Source organism: Trichosurus vulpecula, chromosome 3 (genome assembly GCF_011100635.1).
Source record: "Trichosurus vulpecula isolate mTriVul1 chromosome 3, mTriVul1.pri, whole genome shotgun sequence".
Lineage (NCBI taxonomy): Eukaryota > Metazoa > Chordata > Mammalia > Diprotodontia > Phalangeridae > Trichosurus > Trichosurus vulpecula.
The window spans coordinates 273,852,104-273,872,744 of NC_050575.1; the positions used below are offsets into that span (position 1 = coordinate 273,852,104).

The 20,641-nt window shown below is 36.5% G+C and overlaps 1 protein-coding gene across 2 annotated transcripts in view; it reads right to left on the reverse strand.

Annotated features, from left to right (window-relative positions):
• KIF16B (kinesin family member 16B) overlaps nucleotides 1-20,641 on the reverse strand; it is a 385,946-nt gene that overhangs the window by 69,774 nt on the left and 295,531 nt on the right. For both annotated transcript variants that reach the window (XM_036749261.1, XM_036749260.1), the window contains one exon: nucleotides 11,140-11,229. In XM_036749261.1, coding sequence (XP_036605156.1) covers nucleotides 11,140-11,229 — 90 coding nt within the window. The remainder of the gene's footprint in view (nucleotides 1-11,139; nucleotides 11,230-20,641) is intronic.

Genomic DNA, 20,641 nt, shown 5'->3' on the forward strand with positions numbered 1-20,641 from the left:
AAACTCTATCACCACCCTCATCCCTACATAAAAGTGGTTTTTGCTCTCTTCTCCAGAAAGGCGTTCTTCCAGATTCTATTTAAAAGTACATCTAAAAATCAACTACTTTAAAAAGAAATTCCATTTCAATTTGCTGAATCAGGTCCATGACTGAGGTATTTTCTGTGGAAATTCTCAGAGATCTATTTCTTTGGTACTATCTATCCCGTACTGATAGCTTCATTATTTCATGTCAGTTGGTACTTTGGCAAATAACTTTCTCCTAGTGTAGTGGTGTCAAACTTAATTGGAACAGTACATAAGGATCCCTGAGGGCAGTATATTGACTTAAAAAAACCATATATTAACATTATCTGTTCTAATATATTTTTATTTTGTTAAGTAATATCCAATTCCATTTTAATCTGGGGTTTAACATCACTATGCTAGTTAATAGGTAGGGAAATTCAGAGAATCAGTTGTTTAATTTCTTAGGAACTCTTTTGGTCCTAAAGCTTACATTTCATGGACTTCATGGTACTAAATTTCTCAGCTGACAAAATCTATACTTGGTTTGCCCTAATTATTAGACTTTAGTAAATTAAATGGACCTTTAAAGTCTCTTCAGTTTAAACCATAGAGTTTTCACATAGGGTTCATGAACTTGTTTTTTAAAATATGTTTTGATAATTGTAGTTCAATATAATTGATTTCATTTTTCAATTTTAGATATTTTGTTTTACATAGTAGAAAATATTCTGAAAAGGGTTCCATGGGCTTCACCATACTGGCAAAGACATGAACTTCTGAACCAGTTTGGCAGTTGTCATAATGTTCCATAAAGAGATTAGTGACCTGAAAATGTCAAATAATCATTCAAAAATACTGTCATTTCTATGATGCTTTAGCATTTTCTTATAAAGTTCCGTATTCTACTACAATTTTTCATATGAGGAAGCTGAGGCTCAAACAGCTAGTTAAGTGTTAGAAATGCAGTTTTTCCAAATTAATTCGAATCAACTGCCCACTATGTATAATCCATTACAAAAGAACTGAAAGGGACCCTTAAAAATAAGTTCAGCTTCCCACTGTTTGTGACATGCCAACCAGCCACCGTCATGTAAGGGAACAGAGCACATGGAGCACGGGGTAGCCGGTATAAAGGCACAGAGACAAGGAAATGGAGAGGAGCATGTGAAGATGCGGGATCACAGAGCACATGGAGAGGAAAAACGTGTAAGAACATTAGCAAGATGGGAAGGGGCTAAGTTATAAAGAAATTTTAATGTCAAATACAGGAGTTTGCCTTTGATCACTAAGATGCCAGTGGAGCTCACTGAGCCAGAGAGCGATATGATCAAACCCACATTTTGGAAAAATCACCCAATAGATAGTCAAAGGATACAGAGAGGTAACTGTCAAAGAAAGAAAACAATATGAAAAAAGCTTCAAATCACTAATGGAGAAATACAAATTAAAGCAACTGTGAGGTTCTACCTCATATTTATCAGACAGCATGAAACTATGGTTACTGAGTCTACTACAAATCTATTACTAAGGCCAGGCAAGCCTTTTCTATCTCTCTAATGGACTCATTCTTCCAATCACAACTGATATTCCAGTCCTTTCCTTCCCTCCTCAAACCTTCCCAGGCACCAACTTCTCCCACTTTCTCAGCTGAGAATCTCACTTTTTATGGCACTGAAAAAACTGAAGCCAGTAGATGACAGCACTCTTTTCTTGTCACTTAATTTCACATCACTTGGATGTTTGTCCCCACCATCTTTTCTTTCACCTCAGTCTCTTATGAAGAGGTGGCACTACTCCTTGCCAAGGCAAACTGTTCTGTAATGTATCCTTGATCCCTACTCTAGCTCTCTTCTCCAGAAGACTGCCTTCTTGAGCTTCCCTACTTTCTCTAATCTTTCTCTATCTACTGGCTCCTTTCCTGCTCACTACACAATACCTACATCTCCCTAACCCTAAAAAAACTTTTATTTGATCCTACCGTCTCTGACAGCTATTGTCCTATAGTTAACTAATTTTTGACTAAACTCCTGGTGAAAGCTGTCTTCAATTGGTATTTCCATTTTTTCTCTCATTTAATTCTAAACCCTCTGCAATCTGGCTGCTGACATCATTTAACTGAAATCGTTCTCTCAAGAGTCATCAATGATCTCTTAATTGCCAAATATAAAAGTGCTTTCTCAATCAATGATTATTCTTCTTGACTTCTCTGCAGCCTTTGACAATGCTGATCACCCAATTTTCCAGGATACTCTCTTCAGGTTTCTGAGACACTACTCTCATGGTTCTCTTCCTCCCTCCCTGACCACTCCTTCTTAGTCTCCTTTGCTGGTTCTTTATCCAGGTCACTCTTAGTTATCATCAGTATCATCCAAGTTTCTGTCTTCAACACCTATACTTTACCAGCTCCCATGGGTTCAATTATTACCTCTATACACATGATTTCCAGATCTATATATCTAGTCTTAATCTCTCTTCTCACCATCAGTTTCAAGTTGCCAAATGTTTCTTGGACCTCTTGAACTAGAGCTCCTGTAACATCTCCAGGTCAAAATGTCTAAAAACTACTCATTAGCCTTCCCCCAAAACTGTCCCATCTATTCCCAATTTCCCTATTATTGTAGAGAGCACCATGATTCTCCTAGTCATGGGAGACCTCATTGGCATCCCTGATTCCCTTTATCCCACATATCCAAACTGCTGTAAAGTCCTGTGATTTCTATCTTCATAAAATCTCTACACATCCCTCCTCTCCACTAATACAGCTGCTATTCTGGCACGTCATCTCACACAGAGACTATTGGAATAGCTTTACGGTTGGCCTTTCTACCTCAGGTCTCTCCCCATTTCTGTCGACCCTCCATGTAGCTGCCTAAATGATTTTTACATGCATGTCTGACCATGTCACCCTCCACCGTTTTAGTAAATTCCAGCAGATCCCAAAGGCCTCCAGGATCAAATAGAAATGCTTTGGTTTTTAAAGCCTTTCATAACCTGGGTCCTTCCTGTCTTTTCAGTTTTCTTCTACCTTACTCAGCCTCACATACTTTGATCCAATAACAGTGTCCTCCTTACTTCTGCTCTTGCATGGCACTTCCATCTCCTATCTGCTTGCATTTTTCAAGGGCTATCTTCCTTGCCTAGAATGTTCTCCCTCTTCGCCGATATCTCACTGTTTCCAATACTACCTTCAAGATTCAGCTAATTTGACAGGCCTTTCCAGGTACTTCCCCCCTACCCTTTCCACCCTGTCCCCCTTCCCCAGGCCATTCCCTCTGAGATTACTTTCCAGTTATGATAGATGGATAAATAAATAAAGAGAGCGCTATCTAGAGAGCCCTGTCTATGTATAGAGAGATATATCTCTATTGACGTTTACTATATATCAATATATAGAAAGGCAAAACATAGTCCCAAACCTTAAGAACCTCATATTTTAATGGCATAAATAACATGTAAACAACTAGGAGCTAGATAGACATGGATATGCATTTATATCTGAAAATCTATCTCTATACATATCTACATAGCTATATCTATCTTGCCAAGCATTCAAACTCTGTTTCAGAGAGCACAACTCCAATGGGCAGGCCACATTGTTTGAATGCAAAATGTACACTTGCCAAAAAGACTATTTTATGGGGAATTCACATGGGGCAAGCGTTCACATGGTGGCCACAAGAAGCGATACAAGGATATTCTCAAGGTCTCTCTTAAGAACATTGGAATTGTGTGATATGGGAGATGCTGGCACAGGACCACTCAGCATGGTGTGCCCATATCAGAGAAGGTGCTATGCTCTATGAGCAAAGCAGAACTGAAATAGCTCAAAAAACACCACAATATGTGCAAATTTAGAATTTCCATCCCAAATGTTCACATGGACTATTTGTGCCCAGCCTGTGGTAGAGCATTCCAAGCTTGTATTGGTCTGATCAGCCACAGTGGGACACACTGAAACTTGACTCTGGCATAGTGATGTCATTTTGGTCCTCTTAGAGAACTGAGGACAACAACCAACCAACCAATATCTTCTATCTATCTAGTATTTAGGGCAGGGAGTGTGTTTTGCTTTTTTTTTGTATCCCCACTACTTAGCCCAGTTCCTGATATTTATTTGTTGACTGATTGAACAAATAATAAAAGAAGAAAATTACAAATGTTGAATTGGTTGTGGGAAAACAAACACACTAATGCACTGTTGGTGGAGCTGTGAATGGGTATAACCATTCTTGAAAGCAATTTGGAACTATGCCTAAAAACTCATTAAACTATGCATACCCTTTGGCCCAGTGACACCTCCAATATGCCCAACCCCAAAAGAGATCAAAGAAAGAGAAAAAAAGATCCATGTAAACAAAAATATTTATAACATATACATATGTATATATATGTAGTAGAAAAACAGGTAGTAAGGAGGTATTATGGAATTGCTAAACAAATTATATGAATGGAATATTATTATACCATAAAAATGACAAAATTGACAAGTTCAGGGGAAGGTGAGAAGACCTATGTGAACCAATACTTGTATAAACAACATCTACAATGACAACAACACTATAAAGAAAGACAACAATGATCAATACGACAAACCAGAATCTAGAAGACTGCAGATGAAACAAGCTACCCATCTCCTAACAGGGACAAAGGAGTACATGCAAAATGAGATGTACATTTTTGGACATGGCCAATAAAGAATTTGCTTCCCATGACTATGTACATATTTGTTACAGAGCTTTTTTTTTCCTTTTCTTTTTTTGTGGTTGAAGTGAGTAAGGAGTGTAGGATACTGGGAGGGAAAAAATTAAAATTTATTAATAAAAAAATGAGAAGAAAGAAAATAAAGTCACATGGCTTTTTAGAGGCAGTAGAGTACAGTCAAAAGAATGCTGGATATCAGCAAATGTGAACACAATTATTATCACTCAGTGTATTTGCTTTTAAGGTTTCCCAAATACTTTTTATGTGCCTAGGTCTTAATCTGTTGGCTGTCACACAGTATTTTTTCAAGACAATAAATACAACGTTTAAAATAATAATATAAGCTTTTCAAGAGTAGGACCATTTTTTCCAGTTTCTTTCCCAGATACTTACTGGAATGTAGAAATCATTTCATAAAATAGTTGCTGATTGACTGCTACCATCTTAGTACAGACTCTTATAATGTCCTACATGGACTGTCATAATAACTTCCTAAAATGTCTTAGTACTTCCATCTTCTTCTTACTCAATAACATTTTCATACTTCATGCCACTGACAGAATAATTCTCCAAAAGGACATGTCTAGTCATGTCATTTTTTAGAAAATCATCTTTGGCTTCCTACTGACTACTAAATAAAGTTCAGTCTCCTTGTTTTGGGCTCCTGTGCTCGCTCACTCTCTCTCTCTCTTACTCTCTCTGAATATATATATATATATGCACACACACACAAATACATACACACACACATATATATATATCCACACACACATATACACATACATACATATATACACACATATGGATATTTATCTGATACCATATTTTTGAGCTATTAGAAATAGTTTATTTGGGTTTTTAAAATCCCTTATAACAGAATTCTTTTAGGAACATGTAGATTAATCAAGGGGATAAGAATAGACCTCTCTTCCTTTGGTGGACTATAAAGAGCAAAATGCATTCCCTCTTGGCTAGAAAATAGCTATTAATTGATATAAAGTATAGGGCCCCTTCCAGTTGGACTATTTGGTTCCGTGGCAAAGGTTAGTTATCTGAAAGGCATAAGTGCTATACCAGAGGCAAACAGCAGTGTCAACTGTTCCAAACAGACTACCTGAGAAAGGCAGTCTACTTTAAGAACGTGACTAAGTTAAAGATTAGGGTGGATTGGTAACTGCATAGATCACCCTGTTCATCTAGACCATCTGACCTTTATGGAGACTGGCAATCAGGACTTAATCATTTTATTTAATCAAACAATACAATTACACTCAGCAGGTCACAATAGTATAGCTATGATAGTGTGTCATAAAATAACATACTTTGAAACTTTTATAAGTTTTAAGGATAATGTTGGGAGATAGGACTGAAAAAACAAATGCTGGGGGAAAATACAGCTATTACTCAAGTGACAGCATTAGTCTGAAATAGTCTGCTGGGGAGACAATGCTACTTTGTGATATATTTCCAGATGGTGCAGTACCTGCATAGACATGGGGTTTTGTTTTACTGACCTGTCCTAATTTCATTCAATGTACACTGAGAGTACTGGATATTCAAAAGTAATGCCAAATTTAAGAATTTTGGCTAATTTTGTACTAAAGACAACTTCCCTATATGCATGTATAGACCATAGTTGTGTGGAGATTCTGAAATGCTTCCAGGATACTAAAAGAAGGATCTGGAGAACATCTAAAAATACAGTGCTTGTTATCGCTTTCAAATCACCATTTTCATCAAGACCTCACCTTTAAAACACACATACATACATATACATTTGTACCTATGCTCATATTTATAAGTAATGATATAGAGAAATTAGTTACAAAGCTGGATTCCACATGGAAAATTGCAAGTTTCATTCTTGTTATCAATTCAGAAAACAATACTGACCTTTTCCTAAGGAACCCCTCAGAAAAAAATCAGCTATATAATCTCCTCACTGGAATTTCACACAAATTAAATTGCAACAGGTTTTTTTGTAACTGTTGCTAAATTCTATGATTTTTTTTTTATTTCTAAGGAAAGTTCTTTAGCACTTGAGCCTTGATATTTTACCTATGCAGATGTGATGGGAATCATTTTTGGAAATACAGTATTTTGCTTGCTTATTCAAAGCAAAATTTCCTAGCACTGGACACCAAAATAATATTTGGCAAATAAGCTAGCTAGAGATAAGTTAAAGTTGGAAACTAGGGTGAGATTTAATTGGAAAGGTTGGGCCACAGTGTTGAAGGCCTTCAAGGGTAGAAAAAGGAATTTGGACTTTATTCCATAGGCAACAGCGTACAAAAACTGAAAGTTTTTGAGCAAGGAAGAAATATCATAGAAAGAGTATCTCAATTAAAATGTCATCAGTGGGCTGATCATCCTATGATAAATTGAGTAGCAAAAATTAGGAAAGGAAAACAACAAAAAACTTCAAGAGAAAAAGATCAAGTATTTTCATAACTATGTTGGGGGTGGGAGAGAATTTTTAACAAAACAAAGGACAGAGGGAATCAAAAGATTAAATAGACAATTTTGATTATATAAAATTAAAAAGCTTTTAAACAAATAAAATCAGAAGAGAAAATGAGAAGAGAAACAATAGAGTGGGAAAAATATTTATATAAAAGGCTGATATCAAAAATATATGAGGAATAGAAACAAATATACATGATAGCAGGAGCCATTCTCCAATAGCTGTGGTCAAAGGATATGAACATTTTTAGAAAAAATTATAGACTATCCATGGCCTCATGAAAAATTCTCCAAATCTCTAATACTAAGATGAAATTAAGTAAAACAACTCTGAGGCTTCACCTTAGATCATGCAAACTGGCAAAAATGACAAAAGATGGGAACAATTAATGTTGGAGGGGCTGTGGGAAGGCAGGAATATTGATGCACTGTTGCTGGAGTTTTGAAATCATCCAACTGTTCTCAATAATGATTTGGAATTATGAAACAAAAATGGTTAAACTGCCTATATCAGGGGTGAACCTGTGGCCTTGAGGCCACATGTGACCTTCTCAGTCCTCGGGTGTGGCCTTTTGACCCAGTCCAAGTTTTACAGAACAAATCCTTTTATTGAGGGGATTTATTCTGTGAAGTTTGGATTCAGTCAAAGGACCCCACTTGAGGACCTAGAGGGTCACATGTGGCCTTGAGACCACAAGTTTCCCCACCCCTGTGTCTATGTGGTTTGACCTTATAATTATATTACTGGATATTTACTCCAAGGAAGACAAAGTCAGAAACAAAGGTCCAAGGTATTTTAGAGTAGCACCATTTGTGAACACAAAGAGTTGTAAATAAAGTGTGTACCTATCAATTGTGGGGAAAACTATGTCATGTGAATGTTAAGTAATTTCGTTGAGCAATAAGGAATGAAGACTACGAGGAATTCAGAGAACTAGAGGCAGACTTGTATGAAATGACGCTTGATGCAATGAACTGAACCAAGAGGACAATGTACGTAATGATTTTTAACGATATGGATGAAAAGATCTGTAAAAAGAAGAACTCTGAGCAATGAAAAAAGTATAGGTTCCAGAGATCACATAATGAAACCTACCTCCTCCTCTCTAACAGACAAAAGGTGGGAAAACAATAGGGTAGAATATTGTATACATAATCAGCTGAGGTCACTGTACTGCATGCATTTACTTAAATGCTTTTCTTTGAAATAAGGGGGGATTTAATCAGCAGAAAGATGAGGGTCAAATGATTATGATGTAAAAATAAAATGACTTTTTTTTTTAAACTGGGGGAGAGTCAAGTTTGTGTTGTTGTCCCTTAACACTTAAGTCTCCCAACCTACTGACATGGATTAGGGCCTTGCCTTAAGGTGCCTTCCAGTTCTAAATTTCTATGATTCTAACTAAGCTTATATTTGACATATTTGACACAGAAGGACTACAGTAGACTAGCACTGGAATGTGAAGCCTGGACAACCTTCAAACCTTTCTGTTTCTTTTTGTAAGAATAATTTCTTAATGGATTGGGAAGTATAAAAGTACCTTGATTCTACGTATAATCTTTTTGTCCCCAAAAAGCATAGTGCTTTCAATCAGTTATCTTATTTATTCTCTTTCACTTTCTCTTGGAACTGTCATCCCTGAATTTCAGTAGGTCACCTTTTTAGTATATTTTTTCCGAAAGTAGGTGCTTACAAATTATTAAAATACCAGTACAGCAGCTTGCAAAGAAGAAATTAATGAGCTTCAAAGTGTACTTCTAAGAATAAGCCTTTGTATACATTCAATCTATATACAAATATTGTTGGGGTTTTATTGTCAATACTAATTTGCCACTGGAAGGGCAAACTACATAAAATAACTCAATTTAACGGCCTGACTTTGATGCAGTTATATTTGGAGTCACGGCCTCTTCAAAATATAACACTATAACTCACAAATGGAACTTTTTTAATTTCAATAAAGTCCTACTGGAATGCCTCATTTCACTATAGAGGTGACCCTATAATCTCAAAGGCTTTGCCAGTGGGATGCCAGCATTGGCAGGTTCTATCAAGGAAAGGCTTTGGATACAGGTCTAGGGATGAGCTAGCTAAGTTCTGAAATAGTTAATGATCAGAAAGCTGGCAACCTCACAATTTTTTTTTCAGGCATAACAATTCATGAAGGCCTTGGTAAGAGAAGAATTCACACCAACAAAATCTCTGGTTTCTGAGGTATAATTTAGGCAACTTACTGTAGAAATGAAAGAAATACTGGATTTTATTTGAACCTAAGATTTTTCTCCATATTGGAGAAATACCTTACACTAAAAATGTTAGGGTAGGGAAACAGTTTAGTTAGCCCAAAAGACCCTTTCAACAGGTCTACCAGGTCAAAACTTTTTTCATGATACCACTGTTTTAATTTCTAATACAGTAAATAGATATAAAACCATATAAACAAAAGCTCTTGGGAAAAGAGGGACTCCTTAATAATTTTTAAAAGTGGAGAGACATCCTAAGATCCCAAAAGTTTGAGAACTGCTGGGTTGGACAACTAATACTAAAAGATGTGTTCAGTTCTAGTTGCTGTGTTTTAGGAATGATATTGCTGGTTAAGCAGAAAGATATCCAGAGGATGGATCATCAGATCATAGCTCTAGAGCCATAGAGTCCAACCTCCCCCATTTTACAAAAAAGGAAACTGAGTCGCAGGGCGGTTAAGTGATTTGCCCAAGCTCACTCAGGTAATAAGTATCAGAGATGGGATATGAAAGTGCTAATTCTAGAGACGAGGCCTTCTCCACTGGATTATCCTGAGGGGAACCAGGAAGGCCGAAGGTGAATTTATAACATGTGAGAGTCAACTGAAGAACTTGGAGATATTCAGCCTGAAAAAGAGAAGACTTAAGGGAAACATGATAGATTCTTCAAGTGTTTGGAAGAGGAGTGTTTACTGTTTGATTCTAGGGCACATAACTAGGAGCAGTACATAGGTGGTAAATAAACCAAGCGCTGAACTATGTAACTACTGTGTTAGGTGCTGGGAATCCAAAAAGTAACAAATCTAAGAGCTGTTGCCCCAAAGAAGAGGGAGGGAGAAACATGAGCTCATTCAAGTTTACACAAAACAGATACAGAACAATTTTTGAGGTGAAATGCACTAGTAGCTAGAGAGTGGGGGTGGGACCAGCAAAGGCCTCATTTAAAAGGTGTCACTTGGGTCGAGTCTCAAGGAAAACTAGAAGTTCCAGGAGGCTGAGGTGAGAAGGGAGGCTGTTACACACTTGGGGACAATCGGGACATAGGCACTGAGTGGAAGGAGCAAAGATGCAAATTGAGGCCAGTAAAAGCTGGCTGACAAACAGAACAATCCATAATTGGCAAGGTCTTTCCTTGGGAAGGAGCAGTTGTATCTCACTATGTCTCCAAGCAAAGACTAGATGATCACTTCTCTGATATATTCTAAGAGAAATTCTTTTTAATGTATGTTTAATGTTTGAATTGGACTCAGTGAACACTGAAGTATCTTCCAACTTTAAAGTCTTTTGATACTAAAACTTTAAGTAAACTATTTTCTTTACTACAAACTATTTGGTGAGGAGGAAAAAGGAAAGAAATCTCTCTCAAGTCTAAATGCTACTGATGGGGGTCCCATGGAGAGTAGGCAGTAGAAAAATCTGAAGTTTAGAACACATGAAAAATTAGAGAAATTATAGAAAGGATATTCTAAACTTGTTAATACTAGAATGACCTCTAAACTTTTAATTTTGAAGATTTCACAACTGAATATATTAGAAATAAACCAAAGGGGGGAAGAAAAATGTGGAGGGGCAAAACTGTATTTGCAGAATGTATATTAAAGTCCAAGATTTAAAACTAATGTCATCTAAAAATTGATCTTTAAGAAAGAGACAGGACTGATATATAATAAGGAACTCTACTGATTTTTAAGACGCATATTCTCAGGAGGAAGTATCACTCACCTCTGGATACTTTAACTTCAATGTTTTATGCATTTCTCGAAAACGACTATAACGCCTGAACACGGTCCATGTCTCATCTAAGACAGTAATCTATTAGTGAGGAAAATTAGTTTGGAATTAGTATCATTTAGCAGGAAAATGAATATTACAAATATACCCTGGTTGCATGGTACACTTGGTTAATTGAATTTTTTTTAAGTTTTGAATTGGAAACAAACTTCTTCAAATATAATCTCATCTAGCAATGTACCTAAGGTGATTAAAATCAAGATGAGCATTCCATTTTAAACACACACCTTTTCTTCAAATAAGAGTTATGTGACTGCCCCTATTTCACATAGCATACTTACATTATTTGAAAGGAAGGAAAGATTACAAGATCACAGATCCAGAGATGGAAGAAATTATAGAGGTCATCTAGTCCATCCCTTTGGTTTTACCATCGAGAAAAATGAGCCCTAATGGCAGAGGCAAGATTTGAAGTATAATTCTTTAATTACACCTTGATTACACTGCTCAATCTACCATGACATGATATACATTTTATACAAGGCAAGTCAATCCAAATCAACTAGAATGACCTTATGAATATGGCAAAAATAGGAATTTCATGTATTAGATAAGAAAAGCTGATAAGTGTCATTTTTGAAAATTTGATCCCATAAACTAAAAGATATTTTAAAAAGTAACAAGTAAGGCTGATTATCCTAATCATTAAGAGGCAGAGTGGTCAAGTGGGTTTAAGTCACACTTCTAAAACACACACACACACACACACACACACACACACACACACACATACACACACACACGGTGTGATCCTAAGCAAGTCATGGAAACTCTTAGTACACCAGGCACTAATGATTTACGTAGATTGGAGGGTAGGTGTGACTGTGTATTGGCAGACAGTTCCCTTGACTAAAGAAATCACAGGTCCAGTCCAAAAAAAAAAATATTATTACAAATTATTACCTTGCTGAGGTTTTGTTGTAGGATGCTAGGGAAGAACTTCAGTGAGACAAAAGTGAACATTTAAAATCAACCATAAGAGCAAAGAACCTCTAGAAAAAAAAAATATTGTTTCTGATCCCCAGGCACTCTTCATGAGACAAGCAATGGCGCCTCTCTGTTCAGTTCCTGCTTTGTATTACGCCTTAAAGAAGTGCAAAGAGAACTTCTGGCTTGAGGAGCCACATGCAATATCTCGTTTCTATCTCAGTAGGTCTCTACGTAGATTTGATTTAACCACAATGCAAACAAAGAATGGAAGCAAGACCCCCAACATCAGGACAAGAAGCACAGTTATACCCCCTAGGAGCCCAAAGAGGAGAATAAAAGGTAAATAGTGCTACAACGGTGTCTGACACTAACACTGCCTTCAGCGTTTATGACACAGGACATCTAACAGGTGAAAGATTTTCTTAACAATATGATCTTTTAAATTCATTTTGGGAGGGTGGAGCCAAGATGGCCGCATGAAAAAGCATCTTACCGGAGCTCTCTCACAAGGTCTGCCAGATTCCTATAAAAAAGTGAATTTCAGCAGATTTGAAAGAGTTAGAAACCACGAGCAGTCTGCGTGGGGCAAATTTCTGAGCCGGAAGAGTCTGAAAGGCCAAAGGCACGAATCTGTAGCCTTGGAGAGTGCTTGGCCTGCGGAGCTGCTCCAGACCAAAGCGGAAGCGCCAGCCGGAAAATCCACGTGGGAAACAGGCTGGGAGAAAGCTGAGCGCCCAAAACCAGCAGAGATCCCCAGGCCTCCCAACACAGGATGGCAGTCTGTGGAAGTGACGAGAGGCAGCGCAATGCCACTGGCTGTGAAAACATCGACTCCTGAGGCTTGCAGCCCAAAGGAATGAAACGCAGCTTCTTGAACTTCCAGGAGACATAATGGCCAGGTAAATGGCTCTAATCCCTCCCCCCCTCACCCAGAGAATTCCTCGGGAAAAAAAAAAAAGAACGTTGGAACAGAGGAGAAAGAAGTGGGGCTTCAGTGGTCAAACAGTAGAAGTTCATTAGTCCCGGAGGGGCACAGCTGGCAGGGGTCAACACCAGGAGCCCAGACGTAATCTTGCTCCCCCAGGGGAAGTGCCAGAGATCAGATCAAACAACAAACAGCTGAGACCACTGCTGAAGAGCAACAGTGCTGGAGAGCACCCCCAGGGAGTGAGACGTCAGGGAGCCAGACCCCTCCCTCACACCTCAGGAAACTGAAGGCTATAATTCTAGACTCACAATCCCCAGAATAAGAAAGCTGGGACAGAGAGCCCTGAGCTCCAAAGGCAGAAATTTGTTGTAAAGCCAGGAAAAGGCAAACCAACATGAAGAAGAACACAAAAAAACCGAGGATAATAGATTCTTTTTATGTAGACAAGCATGATCAAAATACCAATACGGAAGAAGACAGCAATGACACTATAGATACATCTGGCACCTCAAAAGATGTGAACTGGTCTCCAGCCCAAAAAGCATTGCTGGAAGAGCTAAAGGAAGATTTTAAAAACCAAATTAGGGAAGTAAAAGAAAACATGGAAAAAATGGAAACGTCCCTAAAGAATAAGATTGGCGAAATGGCCACGGAGAGTCAGAATCTAAATAGAGAAAATGACACCCTGAGAGGTAAAATCAACCAATTGGAAAAGGAGACTCAAAAGCAAAATGAAAACACTAACTCATTAAAAATTAGAGTTGAGCAAGTGGAAGCTAATGAATCTATAAGGCACCAAGAAGTAGTAATAGAAAAATATGTGAAATATCTGATTGGGAAAACAACTGACCTGGAAAATAGATCCAGGAGAGATAACTTAAGAGTTATTGGTCTACCAGAAATCCACGATGAAAAAAAGAGCCTTGACAGTAACTTCGAAGAAATTATCAAAGACAACTGCCCAGAGGTCCTAGAACCAGAGGGCAAAATAGTCATTGAAAGAATTCAGCGATCACCCCCTGAAAGAGATCTCAAACTGAAAACACCAAGAAATATTATAGCCAAATTTCAGAACTATAAACTCAAGGAGAAAATACTGCAAGCTGCCAAAAAGAAGCAATTCAAATATTGTGGAACTACAGTCAGGATCACGCAGGATCTCTCAGCTTCCACATTAAAAGACAGGAGAAATTGGAATATGATATTCCGAAGGGCAAAGGAGCTGGGACTACAACCAAGGATCAACTACCCAGCAAAACCAAGCATGATTTTTCAGGCAAGGAGATGGACATTCAATGAAATAAGGGAATTCCAGACCTTCCTGATGAAAAGGCCAGAACTCAATGGAAAATTTGATCTCCAAATACAAAACTCAAGAGAGATATAAAAAGGTAATCAGGGGGAAAAACCCCCACAAACCTTATTAACCAATAAGGGCAGGTTGTTTGCATCTTTATGTGAGATTATATCATCTTATGTATGTTTTATATATATACATACATATAAATATATAAATATATATGTATATATGTCAGTCTTGAGAATGGTACAGCTATTATGACAATTGAAAGGGATACACATAGATTGTGAATGCCTGTATAAATTAACTAATGTAAAGATAAAAAAAACATAAGAAAGAGATGTAAAGGGAGGGCTATGAGAGAAGAGGTAAGGAGGTAGTAGAAAAGGGTAAATTACACCAAATGAAGTGGCACAAAAACACATTATAGTAGAGGGAAAGAAGGGAGGGAGAAGAGCAGTATTTGAGCTTTACTGTCATCTGATCTGGTTCAAGAAGGGAATAACATACCCTGATAAGTTTAGAAATCTAACTTGTCCTACGGGAAGTAGGAGGGGAAGGGGGGAAAAAAGGGAGGGGGGTGGTCAAAGGGAGGGGAGAAGTAGCAAGTGGGAAACGGTAAGAAAAGGGAGGGGAATAAAGAGGGAGGGTAAACTGAGGAAGGCAGCGGTCAAAAGCAAAACTTTGTTGAGGAGGAGAAGGGGTAAGGGAGAAATAAAAGCATAAACAGGGGGAAATAGGATGGAGAAAAAGACACAGATAGAAATTGTAACTCTGAACATGAAGGGGATGAACTCTCTCATAAAACAGAAGTGGATAGCAGAATGGATTAAAAACCATAATCCTACAATATGCTGTTTACAAGAAACACATTTGAAACAGGGGGATACACACAGGGTAAAGGTCAAAAGGCTGGAGTAAAATATATTGTGCCTCAGCTAAAGTAAAAAAAGCAGGTGTAGCAATCTTAATCTCAGACAAAGCAAAAGTAAAGATAGATTTAATTAAAAGAGATAAGGAAGGACATTATATCCTGCTAAAAGGCACCATAAACAATGAAGCAATATCATTGTTTAACATATATGCACCAAGCGGTAAGGCACACAGATTCTTACAGGAGAGGTTAAGGGAGTTACAGGAAGAAATAGACAGCAAAACTGTAATATTGGGAAACCTCAACCTCCCCCTTTCTGAACTTGATAAATCTAACCTCAAAAGAAATAAGAAATAAGTTAAGGAGGTAAATAGAATTTTAGAAAAGGCAGATATGATAGACCTCTGGAGAAAACTGAATGGGGATAAAAAGGAATATACTTTCTTCTCAGCAGGACATGGCACATACTCAAAAACTGACCATGTACTAGGGCATAAAAACCTTACAATCCAGTGCAGAAAAGCAGAAGTAGTCAAAGCACACTTTTCAGATCATGATGCAATAAGAATTATTTGTAACAAAGAACCATGGAAAAATAAGCTAAAAATTAATTGGAAACTAAATAATCTAATTCTAAAGAATGAGTGGGCCAAAGAACAAATCAGAGAAACAATTAATAACTTCATTCAAGAGAATGACAATAATGAAACAACATACCAAAACTTATGAGATGCAGCGAAAGCAGTTCTTAGGGGAAGTTTTATATCCCTAAATGCTTACATGAATAAAATAGGGAAAAAGGTGATCAATGATCTGGGCATATAGCTGAAAAAGCTAGAAAAAGAGCAAACTGAAAATCCCCAATTAAATACCAAAGTAGAAATACTGAAAAATCAAAGGAGAGATAAATAAAATTGAAACCAAGAAAACTATTGAATTAAAAAATAAAACAAAGAGCTGGTTTTATGAAAAAACCAATAAAATTGATAAACCTTTGGTCAAATTGATTAAAAAAAAGAAAATCAAATTACCAGTATCAAAAATGAAAAGGGTGACTTCACCTCTAATGAAGAGGAAATCAAAACAATAATTAGGAATTATTTTGCCCAATTGTGTGCCCATAAATTTGACAACCTTAGAGATATGGATGAATATCTACAAAAACATAAACGGCCCAGATTAACAGAAAAGGAAGTAAAATTTCTAAATAACCCCATCTCAGAAAAAGAAATTGAGCATGCCATCAATGAGCTCCCTAGGAAAAAATCTCCAGGGCCAGAATGTGAATTCTATCAAACATTTAAAGAACAACTAACTCCAATACTTTGTAGACTATTTGGGAAAATAGGTGAAGAAAGAGTCCTACCAAATTCTTTTTATGGCACAAATATGGTACTAATACCCAAACCAGGTAGAGTGAAAACAGAGAAAGAAAATTATAGACCAATTTCTCTAATGAATATTGATGCAAAAATTTTAAATAAAATATTAGCAAAAAGATTGCAGCAACTTATCATGAGAATAATACACTATGACCAGGTAGGATTTATTCCAGGAATGCAAGGCTAGTTCAATATTAGGAAAACTATTAGCATAATTGACCATATCAACAACAAAACTAGCAGAAACCATATGATCATCTCAATAGATGCAGAAAAAGCCTTTGACAAAATACAAAACCCATTCCTATTAAAAACACTGGAAAGCATAGGAATAAATGGAACTTTCCTTAAAATTATAAATAGCACCTACCTAAAACCATCAACAAGCATTATTTGTAATGGGAATAAGTTAGATGCATTCCCAATAAGATTGGGGTGAAACAAGGATGTCCATTATCACCCCTACTATTCAATTTGGTACTAGAAATGTTAGCTGTAGCAATAAGAGAAGAAAAAGAAATTGAAGGAATTAGAATAGGAAAAGAGGAAACTAAATTATCACTTTTTGCAGATGATATGATGATTTATCTAGAGAATCCTAGAGAATCAAGTAAGAGACTACTTGAAATAATAAACAACTTTAGCAAAGTTGCAGGATATAAAATAAACCCACATAAATCCTCAGCATTCCTATACATTACTGACAAAGCCCAACAGCAAGAGATAGAAAGAGAAATTCCATTCAAAGTTACTGAAGGCACTATAAAATATTTGGGAGTCTATTTGCCAAGACAAACCCAGGGCCTATATGAACATAACTATGAAACACTTTTCACGCGAATAAAATCAGATCTAAATAAATGGAGAAATATCAGTTGCTCATGGTTAGGCCGAGCTAATATAATAAAAATGAGAATTTTACCTAAATTAATCTATCTATTCAGTGCCATACCAATCGAACTACCAAAAACTTTTTTTTACTGAGCTGGACAAAATAATAACAAAATTCATCTGGGAAAACAAGAGGTCTAGAATATCTAGGGTATTAATAAAAAGAAATGCTAGAGAAGGTGGCCTAGCCATACCAGATATTAAACTGTACTACAGAGCAGCAGTCATCAAAACTACCTGGTACTGGCTAAGAAACAGAGGTGTGGATCAGTGGAATAGGATAGGAATGCAAGATGGAGAAGTCAACAAGTTTAGCAATCTACTCTTTGATAAACCCAAAGAGGCCAGCTTCTGGGCTAATAATTCACTGTTTTACAAAAACTGTTGGGAAAATTGGAAAATGGTAGGGCAGAAACTGGGCATAGACCAATATCTTACACCATATACCAAAATAAAGTCAAAATGGGTTCATGATTTAGGAGTAAAGGCTGATACTATAAGTAATTTGGGAGAGCAAGGAATAGTTTAGTTATCAGATTTATGGAAAAGAAAAGAATTCATGACCCAACAAGAGATAGAGAGCATTACAAAATGCGAAATGGATAATTTTGATTATGTTAAATTGAAATGTTTTTGTACAAAAAAAGCCAATGCAACAAAAATTAGGAGGGAAGCAGAAAATTGGGAGAAAATCTTTACAACTAGTATCTCTGATAAAGGCCTCATTTCTAAAATATACAGGGAACTGAGCCAAATATATAGGAATACAAGCCATTCCCCAATTGAGAAATGGTCAAAGGATAAGAACAGGCAGTTTTCAGAGGAAGAAATTAAAGCTATCTATAGGCATATGAAAAAATGCTCTAAATCACTACTGATTGGAGAAATGCAAATCAAAACAACTCTTAGATACCACATCTCTCCTGTCAGATTGGCTAAAATAACAAAACAGGAAAATGATAAATGCTGGAGAGGATGTGGGAAAATTGGAACATTGTTAAATTGCTGCTGGAGTTGTGAGATGATCCAGCCATTTTGGAGAATAATTTGGAACTACGCCCAAAGGGCCATAAAAATGTTCATACCCTTTGACCCAGCAATACCACTTCTAGGGTTGTATCCCAAAGAAATCACATAAGCAGGAAAAGGACCCATATGTACAAAAATATTTATAGCAGCTCTTTTAGTGATAGCCAAGAATTGGAAATCAAAGGGATGAAATGGGGATGATACAGACTTCATAACAACCTGGAAAAACCTACACGACATAATGCTGAGTGAGCGGAGCAGAGCCAGGAGAACATTGTACACAACCGCAGATATATGGATTCCGTGAGGACCAACCCTGACAGACTTCGCTCTTCTCAGCAACACAAGGTGCAAGGACAACTCCAAAGGACTCACGATGGAGAATGCTATCCACATCCAGAGAAAGAACTATGAAGTATGAATGCAGATTGAGGCACACTTCATGCTTGCCTTTTTTTCTTCTCTTTTGTTTTTGTTTTTGGGGTTTTTTTTTTTGGTTCTGTTTCTTTTTCTCATGATTCATTCCATTGGTCATAATTCTTCTCCACAACTTGACTAGTGTATAAATTAATTCAATGCGAAGTTATACGTGGTAGTTATATGAGATTCCATGCCGTCTTGGGGAGGGAGGGAGGAGGGAGGGGAGAAAATCTGGAACTCAGAATTATGTAGAACCATCTTTTGTAAACTAAAAATAAAAAATAAATAAATAAAAAAATTCATTTTGGGACAACATTGCATAACACTCCAAGGGAGGTCTTCTATATGCTGAATTCTGATGTAATTATTATTGTCATTTCAAGGTTCTAGTTTAACTGGATCATGAATAATTAGATTTATATTCTTTTTTTCTTTCACAAAGTAATTAAAATATAATTGGCCTTTATAACATCTCAGGTGAGAGGTAGGTTAAAGGTACTCATAGGTAGCAGTCGAAAGCTTACATGGAAATAGCTGGTATAAGTATTATGAGATGTATTTAGAATTATTTTTTCCCATATGGCAAGTACTTCAGTCTTGATGTATTTTTCAAAATAAAAGGCAGTTTCTCACTGGATATTCTCAGTTATCTTGTTCTCATTTTGTAGCTCATAACATCAAGAGGTATTTTAATACCCAACTGAATTGGTAACATGAATTTTTAAAAATTTAGTTAGAACAGAAAATGGTATAGTTATAACACAGGACATAAGGTATACTCATAACAAATAAAAGTGAACACTTCGGGTTGAAAGATTTGAAAGAAAATATGTAATTTTTTAGCTTTTAACATCATGAACTTAGGTCAAAGACAATCATTTCAAATCAATTTTTTTTAAACCTTAAAAGTAAATTCCACAAAGCCACAGTGGAGACAGTGTTGAATTTAGTGTTAGAATTTAAAGAATCTGGGTTTGAATCTCAGATTTGCCACTTTAAATTGAGTCAGTCATTTAATTTCAAAGGGCTTCGCTTCCTCAACTGCTAACTAGGTTGAACTAGATGACTAAAAAGGTCCCATATAACTCTAAATTTATGATATTAATGGCATATATCTATTTACATATACATATACATTTATGTACACACACACACACACACATATACTTGATGTTCATTGATGAACAAAGCTTCTAAGGGAACAGAAGAAAAAATGAAAATATCTTTTGTAAGAAGTACTGACTCCTTCCCCCTCCTCTTCAAAAAAGAGAAAAAAAAAATCCAACAACTTCTAAACCATTTTTGAGCTAGGATAGCTTCAGGAAATAACAACTTTATTGATGCCCTTCTTGTACATAAGTTTTGGAAATAATACAAGATCGTTGTTGTTGTTTTTTTTTTTAAAAGCAGGATGGGCAGAGATGGAATACATTGAATACAAACAGCTTAGCACTTATGACTTATGAGATATGTTTGTGGGGTAAGGAGTGAAAAGAAATGATCAGCAAAACAAATTAATGAGATAAAAATACTCAATTATTTTCTCCTTGTAAAGAATGTGGGGCATTATCGTTGCAAATCTTTAAGTAGCAAATTCGTTACTTCTTCCTTCTTGGAATGGGTTTATTGATAAAAATCTATCTTTCATGTCTCCGAAATGATCAACTGCTACTTAGACA